The sequence below is a fragment of the Carassius carassius genome, chromosome 23 (genome assembly GCF_963082965.1).
Source record: "Carassius carassius chromosome 23, fCarCar2.1, whole genome shotgun sequence".
Classification (NCBI taxonomy): Eukaryota; Metazoa; Chordata; class Actinopteri; order Cypriniformes; family Cyprinidae; genus Carassius; species Carassius carassius.
The window spans coordinates 11,430,338-11,454,261 of record NC_081777.1 but is presented as its reverse complement, the minus strand read 5'-3'; the positions used below and the strand labels follow the sequence as shown (position 1 = coordinate 11,454,261).

Genomic DNA, 23,924 nt, shown 5'->3' with positions numbered 1-23,924 from the left:
TGTCCCCAAGACTTCAGAGAACCAATGCTTTTTGTCATCAGGTGTTACAAATTTTGAGGCACCAGATTTTAATATGCACAAAATTGCATATGCTCAATGAAGCACAGCATTTGATCAAGACCCAGTATGATGTGTGTACAGACCTTTTGAAGTGAAGTTTTGGGAAATCCAGGCATCCTGTGCAGTCTTAAAAGTCATCAACACTGTTAATATTTGAAATGGTTAGAAAATATAAATTGTTAATAAATATTAATTGCAATTAATACACAAACAGGAAGTGGCAATGAGGAAGAGTCATAATATAAAGTAGAGAAGGCTAAATAATTCCTGTGACATTAGTGAAAATGAAAACACAGGCAGGTCAAATACATAAAAGTGAATTAATCTGAGCAAAGTAATAAAGATGTCTTGTGGTTGATAAGTTCCTAATGGAAGAGGGCAGAGAGCATAAAAAAGACGAGAGAGAGAAACAGGTGAGTTCAAGCTCTCACTAATGCACTAATCACATTGATTTCCATTTAGACGCCCACTCTGATGTTATTTATAATGCTTTACAAAACCACCCGTCTCTCGCTCGCCCTCTGTTTTTCTTGGCATGGCCCGTTGTTTAACCATCGGTGGAATGCTATCCTCAGTGTTTCCCTCCCTCTCACCCACCCGTCTGCTGACCCTCAGTTCTTAGCCGCCAAACTGACTTAATATATTGAGGCCTCTTCATTTAATAAGCATATAATCCATCACAGTTTCAACATTCCTGCCTCCACACCCTCCAGCACATTACCCTGACATGTAGCTTTTTGCTAATATCTTACTTTACCAGGAGAACATTAGTGCTTGTTCATCAGGCCATGCAGTCTGACAGCATTATGGTTTTAACTAAACATGTTTTAGATAAAATCTGATCAATTTTCTTCTTTTTGCCTTCAAACTAGTATTAAAGGAAGAAATGGCATCCAATTCTGTAAGGCACTGTTGATTATTCAACAGCAGAAAATGTAGGATTGAGCTTGGTAACATCCATAAATCCAAACATGTCAGGTTTAGATATTAAATATCAAAGATGCAGCCTACTGGCCTTGGTGACAGCAGCAGAAAAAGAAAATCATTTCAGAGGTGGAGCAAGTTACATTTTCACAAAAGATTATGAAGTCTTTAGTTTGTTAGAATAATATGCATAAGACAAAGACATACTGTATGTATTAATAAAGAAGACTGAATTAATTTAAACTTTGATTAGACTAAAATGCTTCCATGAAAGCAACGGGATGAAAGAAGGGTAGATATTATTTTTTGCCATTAGCGTGAGCTTCACACCTACTCTTGGCTTATATCATGACTCCATCTTGTCTTTTTACTGGAAATTAGCAACAACCCCTTTAAAGCCTGCAGGCTACTGGGAGAAATTACACATTAGTGAAAAAATTACAGAGACAGAACAGAGAAAGATGGACACTGCGGAAAAATCTGGTGTGTAATAGTGTGTAATCCCCTACAATGACGTAACACGCTGAATAACCACCATGGTACGATGCATCGTTATGGAAACGAACTAGCTAGTCACGACTGTTTCCCGAAACCATAGTACCCGTTTAAACTGTGTTTATTCTTGTATTTCCGGCAGGCTAGATGTGTCTATGGTGTATTGCTGCCCTCCTCTGTTCTCCAATCGTTAGGGTTATTTATAGCTTATACTACTCTATATCTTTTTGTATACTCCAATGCTTCGCAGATATTCCATCAGTTTTTTCACTTTGTTCCAGCTGTCCAAATTTAATAAAGAACATAAACTAAAAACAGTTTCTCCAATTTCTCCCAGTTCCCTAAACAATTTCCTCCTCTGATGAGAGTACCTCCTGCATTGTACTAATACATGCATCACTGTTTCCTTATCTCCACATTCACAATGTCCATCAGGATGTTTTCCAATCAGAGCCAGCCCACTACTCAGCCCACAATGCCCAAACCTCATTCTGGATATGACTACTGCATCTCTTCTCTGACATCTGTATTTACATCTTTCTTTCTCTACCATTCTTTGTACTACATAATAAGCTCTCCCATTCCTTTCACACTCCCATGACCTTTGCCACATTTCTTTTACTGACCTATTTATTATTTCTGTTTAATCTGGTGACCCAAACTGCAAATTAAATTGTACCCTTTCCATCTCATCTGCCTCCTCATTACCATCCACACCCATGTGTGCCGGGAACCCACAAAAACCCCCACATCATACCCTGCTTTGTGGAATCTATATAGCACCTGCAAAATTTCCATAAGTACATCCGATCTGGACTTAGATTTGCACTCTTTAATTGTAATAAGGTTTGCGGCTGAATCACTACATATGACTGAATATTCCCATTTGTTATTTTCTACCCACCTTACTGCCCATAAAACTGCTACCAACTCTGCAGTAAATACTGACATATGATCAGGAATCCTCCATCCTTTTTTATATCCCAATTCAGGTATGCTTATACCAAAAGCCCCTTTACCACTTTCAGGGTCCTTTGACCCATCAGTATAAATTTGTAGATGGCCTCCCCACATTTGACACTGCCTGGTTTTTATCTCCTCCACTACAACCTGTTTTCAAAAAATATAAATCAACATTGGGATTTGGAAATTTAAACTATGTTGGTTTGAGCTGTTGTTCTTCTTCTTCTTCGATCTAATGGCTGACTGGAGCCATGAGCACATTCCGCCACCTACAGTAATTTGGTTTTATTTTCTCTTTTTTTTCTACTCGAAATTACACTTTTGAAATTGTTAAATAGGAGTCGAGTAATGACGAATCATTAATTTATTCAGCGAAATACTTTATATACACACAGAGTTAAAAATGTGCTCTTTTCTGATCCCAATGTCAATAATTTCACAATTTCATATAAATACTATTTCTTGTTTAATATTGATAGGTTACTTAACCACATTCAGCCATGTGTTAATGAAAATTACACGAAAACCCCAATTTTCAAAGCATGAAATTGCAGTTCTTTTGGAGGAGGTGGAAAATATTAAAGTAAAGAAAATAGCATTACAAATGCTGACAAAAATAAAATCTGAATCTGCCCAGAAGAAGTCAGGAATAAATGAAGGGACTTTGTAAGAGTGACAAAACGGAGGGCTGCTGCATGTAAGAGGGAAGCAAACAAAACTAATGGGGTATCAATTCAGTTCCTCCTGTCCCAGAGGAAGAGAACGTTTTGGCATTCCTGGGGCCTGTTGCAATGGAAGGATCCTTGGAGGTATAGATACATGTGCTTCCACCAGGCCTTTGCCTTCAAAGTTCAGGCCTCCAACATCAAACCTTTTCCACCCTGGGCCTCTAACATCAGACCCCCTCCTGCCTGGGCCTTTAACACCAGGCTTCACATCTTCAGAGGGCAATAAGAAGAAATTATGCTTTAAATTCAGTTGTTAGCAACACTGCATTATTATGCTGTTGGAAATTTATGGAGGTGGTGGGTGATGGTCTGATGGGTGGATGATGGAACCACACATTACTCTTTTGTGTGGGCCACTTATCCAGTTTGCAGGTGGCTGAAGAGGGTGCACGGCTTTGGTGATAGATGACTGCTGGGAGACAGTGTATATCCTCTTCACCCATACCTCCTGACACCTGTGCAGCAACCAGCCACCACTGCAGTTTAAACCATTCGTTTAATCTGAAATAATTTCTGTTAAATATTTGGTTTATTTGCCGATATGCATTAAATAAACACTTAAAAAAACTTTTGCAAACAGTGTATATACTGTGTGGCTCTCTCTCTCTCTCTCTATTTATATATATATATATGTACATTCACACACAAACACATTTGTAGAGAGTATTATATATTCTAATTCTGTAAAAACAACAAAATTACTCACTTATTTATACATTTTTGTTACTTTATTTTTGTCACAGTCTTCAGCTGGTGTGCCTGGAAGGGCCACCAGATGACACTGTCTTTTTGTGAGTGTTGTGTTTTATTTGGTGCCATGTGCTCTCTCCTGTCTATTTTCTGACTCCGCCCGTCTTGTTATCTCATTATTGTTTTAGTTGTTCCACCTGTGTTTCTCCCTTTCCTCTGGACTCCATTTCCCCTAAACTCCATTCACCTGTTCTCTCGTTACCTTATTCCTTGATTTAATTTGTCCCAGCTGTTTACCTGATTGCCTTTCCTTTATAAGCTTCTTGTGTTTTCTGTTCTGGGCTCGTTTGTCTCATGTATGTACTGGTTCATGTCTTTGATGTCTGGGTTTCCTGTGTTCAGTCTAGTGTCTATGTTCTAGTTGTAAGCATGAATGCTATTCTGTTTTTTCCCCCTTCGGGGTGGTTTCAGTTTTGTTTTTGTTTATTTTAATAATTTATAAATAAATAATCCTCATCTGCCTGCACTTGAGTCTTCGCCTCTTTTGATCCCTGACAATTTTGGCACATTCATTTACTTTAAAAATACTGTGATTTTAGTGTTAACAATTAATATAAGTGAAAACCCAAACATACTGTTTTACCAATATTGTTATATGAGAAATGTCTTTTGGAATGTTTTTACAAAGATAAGTTACTTGACAAACTCACCGTTACTTCGTACAAACGAAATGATGGCTGCGTTCCAATCGGCATGTTTTCATAGTTACTGATCATGCTCACCTGCTGTCAATTATCTAATTAAATGCTGCCTTCAAGTGCACATAGAAAACTTGTGCCAAATAGCTACATTTGAATTGCAAAATATTAATTTCTAGCACTTATTATGGTATTGCAACAAAATGTTTTGTTTACATAAATTCAAACTGATTAATTTGCAATATACATATTATACAATATATATATATATATATATATATATATATATATATTGTGTGTGTGTATTTTTAATAAAGATTCAATATTTCAAGCATTAAAACCTAAGATGTAATCCATGAGAATTTCCAGTGGTTAAATGTAAATTTTTACGCAAGCTCTTTGTGTTGATGCAGTTAGGTAGGTAAAGGTTGTTTTACAGTAGCATTGAAAAGATTAGGGCCTGCTGAAAAAGCAGAGATCAAGGAAGGGTCTCATTTTGTGATATAAAATGGCTGGAGAACTGGTTGTCAGAGATGACTTCTGGTGTTTTTATACAACTGAAGGTAAAGTGTGTGGCCTTTAAATAAAAGGGAGAAAAAATGTGAGAAAAGAAAATAAGAAATTGAGCTGTCAAGAGCCAAGAGAGAAATGCTCAATTTGAACAGAAAGAGGGGATTGCTAAAAGGAAATGGCTGTCATACAGCTGATCAGAGATAACGGCTTACACACACAAAATTCGTAAGAGCAAACTTCATGCTGTGATGCAACATACTATGTTTGGTGTGTGTGTGTGAGTGTGTGTGCACAGATGGCATGTGAGACGAAAAGAAGAGTGGTGTGAGGTCTGTCCACACTCTTTCCATCTTACAGCCATTAACATCTGCTATCTGCAGAGAAACCAGCATCTCAGGTCATAAAGCACGCAATAACTAATAAGATCATATCACGCTGCCACATTCTAGCCTGTCTACACTATCTTAATGTGCCTTTCATTTTCTTATATTAATAACTGTATCTAAGATCTACATTGTTGTGTGTCGGGTACATTTGATAGGAGACCCGTGTCGCCATCCCACCAGCCAGTGCAACTTTGATCAGGTGGAACAAACCCAGCCTGACAGGGGCTTAACGGGGCCACTGGCCATTGGCTCCTTACATCTGTGATGGAGCAGTCAGCCAACACACGGAACCCTGACATGCTGCTGTACATCCCACTGCAACATCTGCTTGTGTGAGGGGTAATGGCAGGATGCTGCTCATTTTATACTGAGCCTGGCACTCTGCACTTGGACAGACAGGTGGCCCAGCCAATCACGGAGCTGTGAGCAACCTGTCTCCAGCACCTGCTCCTTTCATTCTTTAGTGGCCTGGGTGAACAGCATCCATGTAGCAAGCTCTCCTGGCATTGTCTATCCACCATCTGGATATGAGAGCAGGCACAGTGACCCTCTCTCAGCACCTAATTAATGTCATTAATTATCTTGTGGAAGATAAACAATCAATGAATGAGTGATTGTTAAAAAAGTGTGCATCAAATACATTAAACATAAACGTGTGTGACATGCTGAAAAGAGCTCACTGATTTTCATGTCATGCATGCACATTTCTTCTTTATTTTGTTTTGATGGAGGCTAAACACAAACATTTGAGCGTCTTGAAAGCAATAATTTTCCCATGTACTGTATGGTGGTAACTGTTACAACCGGTCTGTTTGCTGCTGAGCCCCCTCAAGCACGGGCCTGGTTAGACTGCACCATTTGCAATCCTCTAAGGATGGTCCAGAGGGTACTAACACGCTTAAGGCATAGAAGCATTGTAAGGACATCGTTAAATTAGTCCATGAGACATCAGTTTTATAAAGCTATGAATATACTATTTATTCTTCTCTAAATGACCATCTTTTAGCTTGATAGCTGCTCTATCAAGTACCATGGTACAGACACAATTATACCCTTAGAAGCACTGCTCTGGTGCATTTCAAACATGCTCACACAAACATGCATCTCATTAAATCACAGCTTTCAGTACAGTACTCAAGGGGGAATAATGAATACACTAATTAGAGAACAGCAACTAAAATGACCTTGGTGTTTTCTACAACTGTACATTATCTTTACAGAAGCAGAGAGAGGTGGTGACACGAAACACAGATTGTGCTCTGGTCTGTTGTTAGCAAACTAGGTCAAAAGTTCAGCTGGCTAACATTAAAGCACCAGCAATCCAAATTAAGATGAATTTAATGCCGCATTGTGTTAGTACAGTGCAAAAGAGAGAGAAGGAATCATGTAAATGAGCAAGAGACAGTGTGGTGCAGAATTAGGGGGTTATGGGTAATAAGAGGGGCTAAAACAGGGTCCGATTGGAGGGGTGGGGCCACTTCTGAGCCTAGCCCTACTGCAGGTGCATGCCACACTGCCAGTCAAAACACCAACCTGCCCTCCATATGATTGTTCTGCGCCTGCCAGCTATCTCCCGCCACTCCCCACTGGGCTCAGAGCTGGCACCTCTTGCCCGCCCCCAAATCTGTCCTCAAGCCTTGTGCCTACTCCAGCAGTCCTCCTCTGTTCTGTGTGCCCACACAATGCATGCAGAGCAGCCCTGGACCCCAGAAGCGCTCTGGTCTGCTGACTGGCTAACAGGCCACAGTTGCCATATGGAGACTCCTGCCATCAGAGCTCCTTGCTCTGTCATCCTCTGCCTCTTCCATCTGAGCGCACCCACCATGTGCTGGAGCTGAGCCTGTAAGCAGATTGTTCGCCCCCGCTTCGTTCTCGTATTCTCTTCTTACTTGTTTATAGACAATCTCCTCTTGTTCTTTAGCCCCGCAGAGCAGGCTAGACCAAACAAACATGCAGAAATAGATGAACTACTATAGCATTTTATGTAGCACGTTATGTGCCAATTGCTACATCCATGCTTCTCGATTACACAGTAATCACTTATCTACTGTTAAACTCATATTGCGGACTGTTTTTAAAAGCATGTGTATGGATATATATATATATATATATATATATATGTAATGCATTAAAACTTCCTAATCATCGGCAAGAAGGAGGCGGGAACCGGCGGACAATCAAATAACATTTTAATAATACAAAATAAACACAAAACAGCGCACCAGCCCCTCACGGACGACTGGTGCGCTCAAATAAAAACCCAAACACAACTAAAAGCCCAGGCCTGGTCCTCTCTCGTCATTCACTGTTGTCGCTCCAGTTTTATATCCTTCCATCTCCTCCGTGGGCCTCGAGACAGGCGGGTCGAACAGGTGCAGTTCATCTCCAATCACTCCACCGGCCTCGCTCCCACGTCCCTCGGCCCCGCCCCACTCGTCACATACCCCCATCGCCCCTCCAATCGTGGGCGGCCGGCAGCGAGCTCGCCCGTCCCCGGCAACTCACTCCAGCCCACTGCCTCGAGCGTCCATGGCGGCACACTCCTCGCCTACTCGATGGCACCGCGGATTCACCACAGCGGCGAGGGATCTTCAGCAGCGCGTCCCTCCTTCTCCCGGGTTTCGGCACCACTGTAGTGAATCAAACCTTCGTAATCTTCGGGAAGAAGGAGGCGGGAACCGGCGGACAATCAAAATGAAACTTTAATAATTCAAAATAAACACAAAACAGCGCACCAGCCCCTCACGGACGACTGATGCGCACAAAATAAAACCAAAACACAACTAAAAGCCCAGGCCTGGTCCTCTCTCGTCCTTCACTGTCGTCGCTCCAGTTTTATATCCTTCCATCTCCTCCGTGGGCCTCGAGACCGGCGGGTATATATATATATATAATTTTTTTTTTTTTAGCCCATCCTGTAATAAACAGATGATGACAGATTGGTAATCTTCTCATCCTCTTCCGGCCAAAGCTGATCTCTCAATCACACCTAGCTAGCTTGGCCTTCACTCCCATTACTTTAATCCTCCACTGACCAAATAGCCTATGAGGTAGCTTTTGGGAAAGAAAGAGAGAAAAAAAGATGAACAGAGAGACCTTGTCTGTTGTAAGGCCTGTAACTTTATAAAGGCATGGTAATGATACAGTGGAGATCAGCCCTTTCCTCTCTAAACTCTTAACTGCCAGAACTTATGTACTACAAAAACATTGCTATGATAACATCCTTACTAGCAAGCATCTTCCCTGATTGACAATGATTCATCAAACAAGTACAAGCTCACAAAAGCAAACATGAGCCATAGCACTATTTTTCAGCAAGGCTCAAGCCTTTCCAAAGAAAGATAGATTATTTATTCTCATGCAGATGCATAGCCTACATTAGTGAGGTGTTTACAGTTGAGTTATATCTCGCTAGGGGTATAGGATGTAATGGAAGACAACATGCTTCCTTACTCACACTTGGGCAACTTTACAGAAGGCAGATGCACCCACATCAACCCACCTCTAAACTGACGCTGATTCTGAGGGAATATAAACAGATGAAATAAACAAACCATCAAGTTTGAGAGAAGAGGTAGGAAGCGGAAGAGACAGGAAGAATTGGAAAAAAAGAAAAGGATTTTCTATTTTGGGACTCTTTAAAGTCTTAGCACTTAAACCAATCTGCTTTTAAATGATTCTCAACAGTCTGCATATCATGGCTCAAAAGAACTGCAAAAAAAGGGAAGATGTCTTAAAATCTTCCTTCGCAGCATGATTGGTGGAAAATATATTGTTTCCTGTTTTTTGCTTAAAGTTTCACAGGAAAAGAGCAAGGATTATCCCCAAGTATATATATTTTCTATATTTTTCATGCATTTTTTTCTGATGCCAGAGGCTTTTGGTGGGCCGAAACAGAAGATAACACAACATTCAACTGGAATCCGTTAATGTGCTGTAAACATACTTTGAAGCCAAAAAGGGAGAGAAAATCTCAGGCTGTAGTACATTGGAGTACACTTGCCGTGTTTAGCTGTTAGTAAAAAGGGAAAATGGCAAGTGTATCTGTGTGAACTGTGTGAGTATCACAAAAGTTGGAAGAGTTAGCCTAAGAGCTAAGATTTCAGACAAAATCATTAAGGTTTTGAACCTTTACAAAGAAGATAGTATACATACACAAAAATCACAGCTGTGGTAGCAAACAAATGATAGCTGCTGAAGCAACATAGAGAAAGAAGTTGATCAGCATTGTTTTTTCTGATGATGCTGTTTTGTGGACACCTCCATCACCATCCATCCTAAAGTTGTGAGGTGCCCATGTGTGGACAGGTTCTGGTGGTGTTTGGTTCATATACATACATATTCATATACAAGAGTGATTTGCTAAGGAATTCTAAATTCCAGCAATGTAAACACAATCTAAAATCTTGCAGAATGTTCTCCACCTTCTTTCTACTGAAAGTTCCTCTGAACATTTCAGAATCTATGTTCCTAAGTGTTTCACATCAATAGATCTTTCAATCTCAAGTCTTCTGATAGCTACTCATCACAACCAATCTGCTTTTTAATTCCTTCTCTGATGAAACAACACTGTTTACAACCCATTTCTAAAACAACTTGTAAATTCAATACCAAACCCTACTCTTATCTACTCCTTTAAGACATAAGTACATTCTACATTAATATATAATAACCAGCAAATATTTGGAGTATGAGTTTTTGAAGAATATGTTTTTGTAGTATTCACACGAACAGGAAATCAGTCCTGATGTTGAATTAGCTCTGTTTGAATGTTCTGATCTTACATTAGCACTGGCATATTTTATATTGTGGTGGCTAAGAGGATAAATTTAACAACATTACATGTAACATACAACCCTAATGTACAAAACTAATAAAATAAAACTAAGAAAAAGCATAGTTATATATTTGAAAAAAAAAAACCATGAAATTTGAAATGTAATGCAGGGAATTCTGGGAATTTAATTCTGGGGGGTTTGTATATATATACAACCCGAATTCCGGAAAAGTTGGGACGTTTTTTAAATTTTAATAAAATGAAAACTAAAGGAATTTCAAATCACATGAGCCAATATTTTATTCACAATAGAACATAGATAACGTAGCAAATGTTTAAACTGAGAAATTTTACACTTTTATCCACTTAATTTGCTCATTTAAAATTTAATGCCTGCTACAGGTCTCAAAAAAGTTGGCACGGGGCCAACAAATGGCTAAAAAAGCAAGCAGTTTTGAAAAGATTCAGCTGGGAGAACATCTAGTGATTAATTAAGTTAATTGATATCAGGTCTGTAACATGATTAGCTATAAAAGCTTTGTCTTAGAGAAGCAGAGTCTCTCAGAAGTAAAGATGGGCAGAGGCTCTCCAATCTGTGAAAGACTGCGTAAAAAAATTGTGGAAAACTTTAAAAACAATGTTCCTCAACGTCAAATTGCAAAGGCTTTGCAAATCTCATCATCTACAGTGCATAACATCATCAAAAGATTCAGAGAAACTGGAGAAATCTCTGTGCGTAAGGGACAAGGCCGGAGACCTTTATTGGATGCCCGTGGTCTTCGGGCTCTCAGACGACACTGCATCACTCATCGGCATGATTGTGTCAATGACATTACTAAATGGGCCCAGGAATACTTTCAGAAACCACTGTCGGTAAACACAATCCGCCGTGCCATCAGCAGATGCCAACTAAAGCTCTATCATGCAAAAAGGAAGCCATATGTGAACATGGTCCAGAAGCGCCGTCGTGTCCTGTGGGCCAAGGCTCATTTAAAATGGACTATTTCAAAGTGGAATAGTGTTTTATGGTCAGACGAGTCCAAATTTGACATTCTTGTTGGAAATCACGGACGCCGTGTCCTCCGGGCTAAAGAGGAGGGAGACCTTCCAGCATGTTATCAGCGTTCAGTTCAAAAGCCAGCATCTCTGATGGTATGGGGGTGCATAAGTGCATACGGTATGAGCAGCTTGCATGTTTTGGAAGGCTCTGTGAATGCTGAAAGGTATATAAAGGTTTTAGAGCAACATATGCTTCCCTCCAAACAACGTCTATTTCAGGGAAGGCCTTGTTTATTTCAGCAGGACAATGCAAAACCACATTCTGCAGCTATAACAACAGCAAGGCTTCGTCGTAGAGGGTCCGGGTGCTAACCTGGCCTGCCTGCAGTCCAGATCTTTCACCTATAGAGAACATTTGGCGCATCATTAAATGAAAAATACGTCAAAGACGACCACGAACTCTTCAGCAGCTGGAAATCTATATAAGGCAAGAATGGGACCAAATTCCAACAGCAAAACTCCAGCAACTCATAGCCTCAATGCCCAGACGTCTTCAAACTGTTTTGAAAAGAAAAGGAGATGCTACACCATAGTAAACATGCCCCGTCCCAACTATTTTGAGACCTGTAGCAGAAATCAAAATTGAAATGAGCTAATTTTGTGCATAAAATTGTAAACTTTCTCAGTTTAAACATTTGCTATGTTATCTATGTTCTATTGTGAATAAAACATTGGCTCATGTGATTTGAAAGTCTTTTAGTTTTCATTTTATGAAAATTTAAAAAACGTCCCAACTTTTCCGGAATTCGGGTTGTATATATATAACATTTTAGTAAGTGTTTTAAAATGTTTAAAGAAGAGTCATTTGTATTTTTTTTCTGTATACACATTATTAATCGCTTTAGTGAGAAATTAAAATGTAATTTGCTTCACTGATATGTAAAACTTTTCCTTTATGGTTGTTTCCTTCTCTTTATCTTATGCACACAGAAACACAAAAATACACACACTGGGTCTTTATGTTTTACAAGGACCTTATAATATTGACATAATGGTTTTACTATCCTATATACTATTTGGTCACAATGGGTTTCGCTGGACCACAAACACGCACACATTTACAGAAAATGTTAGGGTTCAAAATTGGAATAATAAGTATTTTAAGACTGCACTGCTGTATGATTCAGTTCTCACATGAAGCTGATTTAATTTAATTAGAGGAATACTGTCAATTAGCACTGATTCTAGCAGAACAAACTTTATTTCTCTTTTCCGTCTGTTGTTCTTTCATACCTTTGTGTGCAACAAAAACAAATCTGAACATATCCGGTGTCACAGACACATCATGTGCGACTCAAACAACAAAGCACAGCACAGAAGGGAGTAGTGTAGCATCACAGGTGTAGCCTTTATAAAGCAGGACGTTGGAGACAGGCTCTGTACAGTAATGTCCAGGGCACTGCCACCTGGCAGGCAAACCACTAGGGCGCATCACAGCTGGTGTAGGCCAAAAAAACTGTAAACATTACACCCACAGGTTGCACACACAAATACATAGCCAATTTGTTTTTTACGGGGACTCTCCAAAGACAAAATGCCTTTTTTACTGTACAAACTGTATTCTCTATGCTATAATAATAATACTTCAGTCATTCATTACACATCCTCAAGTTGAAACTTGGAAATTAATTTTAAATATACATGAAAAAGTATGTCAGTTCATATCAAGATCTACTGTATATAAAGGCTCAGCAAAAAATGACAAATGAGTAAACATACATGTTTGGAATAAGATGATATTCCTTTAATAGCACATATACATAGCAGTTCGTCATTTATTTAAAAGCTTACTGGGCTTGGACATACTAGCTGTTTTGCTTTGTGACCAATTACTACAATAGCACTGCCTGCAACGGGGAAAAATAGTGTAAGAAAACCTGTAACTGGTGTATTTGCGTGTCAGTAGTTTGATATTTAAACCTGTGATGGCCATACAAATTTTGGAACGTAAACTGAAACATGTTGAGCTGACAAAGCAAATTAAGTTAAGCACACAGTGAGCCTCTAAAATAGTGTAAATGTACACTTGGGAGTATTCACATATTAGCCACATACTGACACTCGTGAAATGTAGAAAGAATGATAGAAACTAAAGTGTGGCATGTCTTTACAAAAGGTAAACATTCACGACTAATAGATTACTTTTCTGGATGACTAGTTGAAAAAATTAGTACTCATGCAAGCCCTGTTGTGCAGCTTGTATATTAGTAAGCAAAATGGAAGATGGAAATTTCGGAATGCTATAGGAAAGCAATTATTAGTAAAGATGAAGTGCAGAAGAGGAATGAGAGAGAGACCAGGAACAAATATCCACAATGTGACCCACTTCCCTGCCCTCATGGCAAATCCATAGCTTTAGATTTGCAATCATGTGTTCATGACCCTCAAGGAGCTGTGATGAGTTTTTACACTCATATCGAGATACAAGCATCCTCACAGCTCCCGGCAAATATAGGCTTTACATCGACTTGATGAAAAAACATGACTGCAAGGCGATTTTCTCTCATTAACACACTCATGAACCACAATGAAAGAAACAAGTATTGATCACGGCTTTCATAGCTAATAAGGAAGGAGAGACCAGTAAATTCTTATTGAATAAGTCACATTTCAATCCATTGTAAGACACTATAATTCTCTTCGCTGCTATGTCATTTAGCAATCCTACATTTAGTCTAATGAACAATATTACATGGCAGAATAATTTTTTATTTAGATTTATATTAGGAGTATCAAGTATCATTGCTGTTTTTATAAAAGCAACAGACCACAAGGTTGCACGTTACAGGGGTTTCATTCTGCTTCTCCCTGTGGTGAAATGACTCTTATACTTGTAGTTTAATGATCTAGTAAATATTTAATAGTAAAAGTATCTTTGGTGGATACCAATCAGCATGTACATGTGCATGTAGCATGTATATATATAATATATAATATATAAATAAATAATATATTTATTTATTTATTTATTTTTAAGAATATGCATTCAGCATGTTACAATAGACATAGTCAAATCTGTAGGACTGGTATAATCTAACAAAGCTCAAAATCGAGTGTTGGAACATGCAAGTCAATCAAGCGTAAAGAATGTTAGGTGATGCCAACCAGAATAGATCAACAGGAAAACAAGTGCAAGTGACAGAAACAGGGGGCATGAAAGTTAATGCCATTGTTTTCATCAGTATGAGAGCCTTCATTTAACCCATGAAGGTTTAGTTCAAAGGAAGCTTCACTGAGGTGGACCAGATGCATATTGCAGTTCAATGTTAAACTTTATCAGTGTCAAATTGCCTCTTATTTATAGCAGATAAGAACAAGTTTAAATACTTACATCTTTAATCCACTGAAACCAAGTTCAAGACTAAGGTTTAAGTTCCTCCACTTAGGAATGTGAGGTGTTTAGTCACAGGTTTACAGGAGAACACAGGGATCTTTTCTGAATTTGTGCTTCTGCCTGTCACTCAAGGCTTAAGGAAGAAACAGTTGGCTTTCACAGGGCCAGTTCTTCCACTTCTTATTTTAATATCGTTTTCCCCTATTGTGTCTTTGTTCTTTTTTCTAGAAAATCAACCGTTACACGTAACTCGTCTATCCTGTCACTCTGGCTCGTTTAGAATCCCCTCCAGCAAACAAACCTGAAGAAAGCTAACACATAACGCATGTGCTCCCCTGAGAAAGAGCATTGCAGTTTAAAAGACACAGAAAAAAGAGGGTAAGTGATGGAGGAGAAGGAAGACAAGAAAACTTGGACCATCAAAGCCTGTTTCTGCGTAGTGGAACTTAAGTGTTTTCCTTGGTTCTGTGTATTTAAAAAAACAACTACAAAAAAACAACAACAAAAAAACATAAAATTAAATGGAACTAAAAACCACGCTTTACAACATATATTATATTATATTATATATTTATAGCAGGAATCAGCGAGTGAGATGAAAATGTGATTGTGCCGATGCTTATCCATACATCAAATTGGTAGCATTGTTTTAAAGGATTCTATAAAGCCATGTTATCACATGTTGAAATGACAGCATTTTTAAAGGATGCACAACACATAATGAAAATATTTTTCATAACAGTTCACACATTTAGCACACAAACAGACATAATACGGCCACAAATGCATGAAACACAGCATGCACTCTCAGAAATAAAGGTACAGTGAGGGTACAATTAAGTACTTTAAGGTACAAATTTCACAAATGTACCAGCAAAGGAACAAACATGTATCCAGCTGAGTACCAAAAAGTACCTTTCCAAAGAAAAGGGGAACACAGTGAAATATGCATGGTGAAAGGTACATATATGTACCCTTTGAAAAGGTACATTGTCATATAAAATAATAGTTAAGGTAAAACCATTAAAGGTCCTATCATGTTCCCATGGGGTACTTAGAAGTACCTTTTGGGTACACATCCTGTAGGGTACAAAAAAGTACCTTATTCAAGTCAAAGGGTACACTTCCTGTGGGGTACTAAGAAGTACTTTTCAAGTTACAGGGTACACAATCCTCTGGGGTAGCAGCTATGCGTGCCTTTTCTTAGACGGATAGAGCCTTTGTCATAATTTGTAAATGTGGTATGCTGAATAATCCTCTGCACAGCAAAATCTCCAGTGTTAAAATCCTAGTGTTGGTACTTTTAGAGGAAAATTTTAAAGTTGTAAAATATTTTAAAATATTTTTCACAGACGCCATTTTCTTTGCTTGCGATGCGGCGCATTTGAGGATGGAACACGGCGAAATAAAGTATTTAATCTTATTCATAAAATGTATTTTTGTAATATCATATCCTTTTATAACGATATTTATTTGCTGTGTGCGCATAAACTTTTCTCAACGACATTTCCGTTCACTCGCGAAGCGGAACAGACGAGGATGTCAGTTATTTTCTACGAGGGAATTCTGAAAGTTAAGTGTTTTTATCTCATTTAAAATATGTATATTGATTTATAACGACATTTATGTGCTGTTTTCCAAAGCTTTTTCTCAAGAGAGATATTTTCTTTCACTCACGATGGGGAGAAGACGTGGAATTTGGTTTTATCAAAGGAAAACACCATTAGTCTTTTACCTCGTTTACATGTATTTTATAAGATAATTTTACTTTATGACGATATTTAAATGCTGTGCGCGCTTAAACGAGCCGTCTCTCACAGAATTGAACTGCTGTGCAGACGCGGAAGCTGCTCAGAGAAGGGAGAGACTAGAAGTAAGTTACGCATTTACCTCATTTAAAATATCTATTTTATAACATCATATTGATTTATAGCGACATTAATATGTTGTGTGCTCCTACACTTTCCACAGAGAGATATTTTCTTTCACTCGAAGCAGAGGAGTAGGGGAAGTTGGTTTTAACAAGGAAAACACTGAAAGTAAGTGTTTTATCTGTATGAACTGCATTTACTGTATGTATTTCATAAAATAATATAATGTAATAATGATATTGTTATGCTGTGCGTGCCTAGATGATTTGAAACATTTCTCACAGATTAAATTTGATGTCAAATCAAACCCAAATCTAAAATAGCAATATCATTACCATAAGTTAACGTTAGTTGTTTCTTGCATGTCTGTCTTGTGACCAAATTTTGTGATTACATTTAAGCATTAATTTAATAAGTTTTCATAATGTTGATGTGTCTGTTTATTGGATTTGTGTGATTTTTACCCACACACACACTTACATACACATATATATATGTGTTCCTGTAGCTCAATTGGTAGAGTTGGTAAGGTCATGCCGGCGCCAGCAATACTATTTAAACTACTATTCATATTCATCAGAATATTCATATTCACTGAATACTTTTACTATATATATATATATATATATATATATATATATATATATATATATAGTGTTCCTGTAGTGCAATTGGTAGAGCATTGCGCTTATATAATATATATAATAGCAAACAATACTATTTTTTACTACGCATTGTAAACAGTGGGGCAGTACTTCTGCCGGCGTGACCTTTCAACGTGATGACGTAGTTCCCTGTTCATTTGTTGATCAGCTCAATCCGAACTACTGAAGGTAAAAAGTATCAATTATAAAAAAACAATTTAAATTTCCTATCGCTTTGCAAGATGACAACCTCTTCTTCAGCTGTGATCGCTTACAGCCCGTTTAAACACATCAAAGACTTTTGAAACTGCATTGATTTGGACTTAAAAACGATGGTAACCAATGAAGTCCATTGTTAGAAGAAAAATCCAGAAATGTTTTCCTCAAAAAACATAATTTCTCACCCACTGAGGAAAGAAAGACATGGATATCTTGGATGGCATTGGGTGAGTAAATTGTTAGGAAATTTTCATTTTGGGGTGAAATAATCCTTTAAGCATACAATGAAAACTCACAGTAGCTTTTAGTCAATATAAAGCATGATGTTATCTTATGTTCTTACACTGAAGTAAGTAATGCATTCATAAATTGATTCTCTATTAAAGTTGATTAATTGTGAAAAACTTTGTTTATTAAAGTTTATTGCAAACGAAGATTGTGGTGTGTGGTCGTTATTTTCTTTCCAATATTTTAATTTGTACAGTTTAACTTCTTTTAAACCATTGATTGTGGGAAAACAAAACATTGCTTTCTTTTGCTCTCATTCTTTTCTATTTATCAAGGACATTTTTGCCACTTTATAGGTACAATGGCATAGTCGCTGCGGTGGTACCCCTAACGAGAACAAATTGGTACCATCTAATGGGGTACATTTTTGTACCAGTGGATTAAGGTACAAATGTATTGCTAAGGTACCAAATTGTCTCTCAAAAGGTACAGTATAAAAGGGTACAACTCTGTACCTATGGCAAGGGTACCATTGCTGTACCCCGGGGGTACCACCCCAGCGATGAGCCATTTGTACCCTCAAAGGTACATATTTGTACCTTAAAGGCACAAACTGTAGGGGTATTTCTTTGTACCAATTAATATGGTACAAGTTTGTTCCCCTTGGGGGTACTGCCCCAGCGACGATCATTTGTACCTTTTTTTTCGTCTTTTCTGTACCTTTATTTCTGAGAGTGTGAAAAGACAGAAATGGAACGGAACAATCATTTAGAGCAACCATGATACCTGAGTACTTGGAACTACACATGCAAAAAAATACAATCAAACCATTAAAAAAAAATCACAGCTAAGAACACGCAAAGATAGCTGAGCTGAGAATAAATAGAGGCTTCCAAATTCACAGAAAGCAGATTGGTGACTGGATAGACATTGGTAGAGATACATTTCATTAGTGTGTAGAGTCTGTTTCTCCCCTCTGTTTCTTTAATGTGCCTCTTTTTTCTTGTCAAGTAATTACTGAAGAACCTGTACGTCTGACACCATCACCAAGGCAACAGCACTTCAGATGGGAAGGCAGGCAATGTGTGTACGTGAGACACACACAGTGATACAACAGTACCTTTGACAGAGCACAAGGCCAGATGTGCACAAGACGATCTGGCACAGTTTGCTCTTTTGTTGGCTGGGTGTGTTTCAGTGAGATCTCTACATGCACACACGTGGCTGTGACATGTTAACTGATCCCTGATCTCTGAATATGACCATAGATCACACACACACACACACACACTGGTAGGCCATTATGAGGAATTTCCATAGCAGTAAAGATTTTTATACAGAATTAATGATATTTTCTATCCACTAACTCCACCGCAAATCATAATCCTCACAGAAAACCTTTTGCATTTTTACAGTTATTGATGAAAACTTTTTTGCTATGTTTGATTAGCCATTTGAATTAAAGGGACAACTGGATGTTCTCGTAATGTAGAGGTAATGACCTGACACCTGAATACTTCCTACGGTAAATTAGTTAATGTGATAATGTGAGTCAGATCAATACACAAGCTATAGCTACTTTAGTTATTTTTTTTTTATTCCAAAGATTTAGCGCACCCATGCAGAAAGAGAAAGCAACAGAGAGATTCAAGTCTATATTCAGATTATTTCATGTACTGTTTTTTGGTTGGATTGTGCTGTCACATCTGTCTTAGCTTATTAATAATCAGGAGCTCACTTATATCCAGCCCCTACAGACTCACAGTCTCATTAATTATTTATGTGTAGTAAGTGTCAGTTTAACAGACCCTCTGTCAGAGGGTAGGGTGAAGATCTGCCCCACACTGCCCTTAGCACCTTAACACACACACACACATACAGAGAGAGAGAGAGAGAGAGAGAGAGAGAGAGAGAGAGTGAGTTTTCTCATCCATCATTTGGAGGCAAAGAGTGTTTCCTACACACACACACACACACAACTCTTGACATCACTTTTGAAAGCTTTAATTTAACTATTTAAAAATAAAACCATACACACTAAACAGGTTTCTGGTACAATACATAAGGTATTTGTAAAATATTGATACATTTTGGTAGTATTTGTTATACTGCCTTTATTGGTGTATTACAGTAGTTGGAATCTAACGGCATTCAAAGTTAAAAATTAAGCATATTGGCATAACCATCCCCTCTACACAAATACACACAACATAACACACCTTGCATTACAGTCACTCAAGAATCACACACGTGGTAAAGATGTGCTGCTGATTCAGTTACTTTAAAAAGTAACTTGAAGAGAACACGCACACTTGTAATTTTGAAATAAACTCACCTGGTAGGTAGTAGAGAGGTGCTTTTAGTCCAAACATGGTCTCTGTTACACAGTCATGTTGCTGGCTGCTGAAGTCAGGAGGTGTTGCACGGAGATCTGCCCCGCACACCCACAGCCAGGCTAAAGGTTTGTGGCTAACAGACCTCACAAGTCAACTTGTTATCTTTAAATCACCCCAATTCACAGGCTGATAGAGGGTTAGCTGTGTGTACGTGTGCAGGGTCAGATGGAGGTTCATCAACAAGCCAAACCCAGCAAAAAACAGAAAAAAGAAAAAAAAAAACAGCGCTGTAATTGTTTTATTGTTTCATGCCGAAAAGTGATATCAATAATCCTTCAAGAGGCTTGTTCCACGATGGCGAGTCTTTTCCTCCATCCTAGGATGAGGATATGTTGAGAAAGTGGCTGTCTTCCTTTCTCAGTCTCTCTCTCCTCTTACACTCATTCAGCGTTTTCTAGCTGCACAAGGGGGAGGAGGAGAAACCCCTCAGAATACATCATGGATAACAGGGGAGGATGGGAGAGAGAGAGAGAGAGACAGAGAGGGAGAGATAGAGAGAAAGTCAAGAAGGGAAGTGGTTGTACCCGGTGATGGTTCCTCCCATGAGCATCATTATCAGTACAGTGGGATGACAATGAAATGGCACATGATTGGTTGGAGAGCAAGGCGGTGACACAGGGGCATTATTCAGCATCGAGGGCATCTGTTCGTGCCCCTGCTCCTGGAACTGCAAAACATCTGACCCTCGCACATTTAATCTGACAATAAAAATGAAAGCTGGAGCACACACACACACACACACACACACACACACACACATACAACTCTTCCAGGGTGGCGTGACGATACAGCAGGATGAGCGCAAGACAATGTGAACAAAACTAATTTTCTCTCAATTTTTGTTTCATTGTCAAAGTACTTTAAAAAAGGGGTTAAACTAAATGAAAGTATGCAATATACAGTATAATATTAAAATTAAATACAAAAATATTGTATGAACAAATTGTACCAGTGAAGTGCCCTCTTTCTCTCTGTATCCCTTAGGATCATATTGGCTTTAAAACATGTCAGTCCTGACCAAGCCACTTCCCGTCCACAACCACACACACACACACACACACACACACACACACACACACTCGAGCAGTGGGTGGGGGTTTAACTATCTGCTGCAGAGCAGAATAAAACCAGCAGGAGAGTATACAGAAAAGAGAAAAGATGAAGAAACCGAGTCATGGCCAAGAGAGACAGACAGAAGAGAGTAGAGGCTGCTCATATCATGAGGGCTGTCTCACTCTCACTATATACCTGCACACACAGTCTGTCTTTATCTCCCCCAATCCTACAGAAACAAGCCACAGAGAGAAAGACAGGCACTCACACAGAGAAACACTAATCAGAGAGAGAGAGAGAGAGAGAGAGAGAGAGAGAGAGATGAAAAGAGACAGATGCCGGAGAGATAGCCAGTCCTGCTGAGAACACTTACAAAAGGAGAGATAAACTAGATATACTAGATTCTTTTCCATAATAAGATATTAAGGATCACCACAGCCACACCCAAATCATAAAAGCAAATGTTTAACATGAGTTAGAGAATAATGCCTGTTTTGCTTGTGAAAATAATGTTTATGTGTAATGATCCAGCCACAGACAGCACATGTGTCTGAAAAGCTTTAATGTACGATCCCTGACATCCCTGCAAAAACAGATCCGCCTGAGATCGCCTGCATGAAACCACTAGGATCATTCATGTTGTTGAATCTGTTTGTGAGAGGCTATAGAAAAAGGGATAACAGATGCTTCTATGGTCTCATAAAGCAATTGCCTCTTCAGTCTAAATATACAGTAATAGCAGCTGACTAAAACATAGATTAGGTCATTTCCTGCTGATCTGAAGTATCTGTATTGTGTTGCATAGGCTCCTTTTTAATTTAAGATTCTACAGTCATGTCCCAAATGATGCCCTCTGTCACTTATATGATGTAATGTTGCATCAGTCCATTATATTGCAGGCTCAGGAAAAAGGGCACTTTGATGGCACATGCCTGTAGCACCCTTCATGAGCACCATTCTGAATTTAAAGCTGACACTTTATGGTCTCATTAACTTCACAGACACTCTCAAATGAAGGCCACAAGACCACAAGTCCACACCAGGAGTGCCATTTGGTAAAGGGACTATAAAGCATTTATATCAAATATATGTATTTATATCAAAGAAAATGTATTTATATCAAACGATATACTTGTGTACCATACATTTTGCACCTAACTATAAGTTGCACAGTGTCTTGACTGACTCAACTTACTGACTCCACGTATACAAGTCTCAAGTTGGAGCTGGACTCAGATGAGCTGGTCTCAATTACAAGGCTCTTATAAGCTATCAAATGGTGGCCAAAAGAATTTACCACTAGCAAGTAACTGAAGATAAGACTAATTATTATGACAAATACTGTACTGACTGCACCTCGGCTTGCTTGTAATAGCAGAACTGTCTGCTCACCCTTGTATGTACAGAAAATAATGCACATGGACACTATAAATGAATAAATAAAAAATGCAATCAACAAAATAAATCAACAAATACAACACAAAGCATGTGGTTAAGAGATCTATCTCTGCTCAGACATAATAAACTCAAGCTGACCTCTAACCTCAGGTCAAGCTGACCTGCCCGATCCTCTCTCTTTCATCTTAGCAGTCATGCTTGGGGGGCCGGCTGCATGAGCCCTATCTCCATATTCTAATTGTGGTCAAGCTCAAATAATGAATTTGCAAATGTGTCATTACCCATCAGAATCAGTGAATGTAAAACTCTGCCCAGGTCATGCCATCAAGATGTTCCTCAGTGGCAATAGGGATTAAGGAACGGAAGACACAAATCATATTAAAAAAAGAAGACATGCAAGCGGTCTAGCTTTGCACCATCCCCCACCCCCCCCTTTAAAATGTTAGTCATGGTTAGTTAAAATGTTGTTGAAATGTAATGTGAGCAGTCTTTTTTACAGTTTAGTTTATTTAGCTTAGGAGAAGAGTTGAGCAAGTTTTGATTTTTTTTCTACTTAAAACACATCTATTCCATAGCACTCACTATTCTAATTATATTCTTAAAAAAAAAAAACCTTTCTAATCTTTTTGTATTCTATCTATTTTCTTTTTATTTATTATACAATTATAAAAAGACCTCTAACACTAGCTTGCTCTATTCTTTTTCTATTCTATCTGTTTTCTTTTTATTTATTGTATTATTTAAAAGTCCTTGCTATGTGTACTGTGTTTAAGTTAACTGAGACTTGTTATAGCATTTATTTATCATTGCTCTTTTGTTGTTTTTGATTGCTTCCATTGTCCTCATTTGTAAGTCGCTTTGGATAAAAGCATCTGCTAAATGACGAAATCTAAATGTAATGTAAATGTAAGAAAGTAACAGTATGTCACCTTTATTTATATAGCGCTTTAAACAAAATACATTGCATCAAAGCAACTGAACAACATTCATTAGGAAAACAGTGTGTCAATAATGCAAAATTACAGTTAAAGGCAGTTCATCAATGAATTCAGTGATGTCATCTCTGTTCAGTTTAAATAGTGTCTGTGCATTTATTTGCAATCAAGTCAATGATATCGTTGTAGATAAAGTGACCCCAATCACATTCAAAGTATCACATTCATGTACAGTAGTTCTTAATAGGGCTACAAGAATAATAACAGAGTAGGTTTGATTCACATGTAAATCAGTCCAAATCAGTCAATGTCAACAAATCAATTCAAGGCTGAAACTTTAGTCATGTCGACTTATTTTCAAAAGGCAGAGACATGTTGACATTTCTTTAGCTTTGTCACACAGCTTCTAGAGTATATCATTCAACCCTAAATGGCATATTTAACCTAAAGTGCTATATGTCTCTAAACTTGTTGAATGCAGCCATTTCTAATGATCAGTGATAAAACAAAAAGCCATTGCGACTCATTAACACTAAGGAATGTTCACACACAA

General features: G+C 38.3%; 1 protein-coding gene across 1 annotated transcript in view; it reads right to left on the bottom strand.

Moving 5' to 3' along the window:
* The window catches only part of LOC132101338 (genetic suppressor element 1-like), a 229,585-nt gene extending 209,123 nt beyond the window's left edge, over positions 1 to 20,462 (bottom strand). Inside the window, exon 1 of the mRNA XM_059506219.1 lies at positions 19,925 to 20,462. Within this exon, the coding sequence (XP_059362202.1) occupies positions 19,925 to 19,961 (37 nt within the window). The 5' untranslated portion in view covers positions 19,962 to 20,462. The remainder of the gene's footprint in view (positions 1 to 19,924) is intronic.
* Positions 20,463 to 23,924: the final 3,462 nt, after the last annotated feature.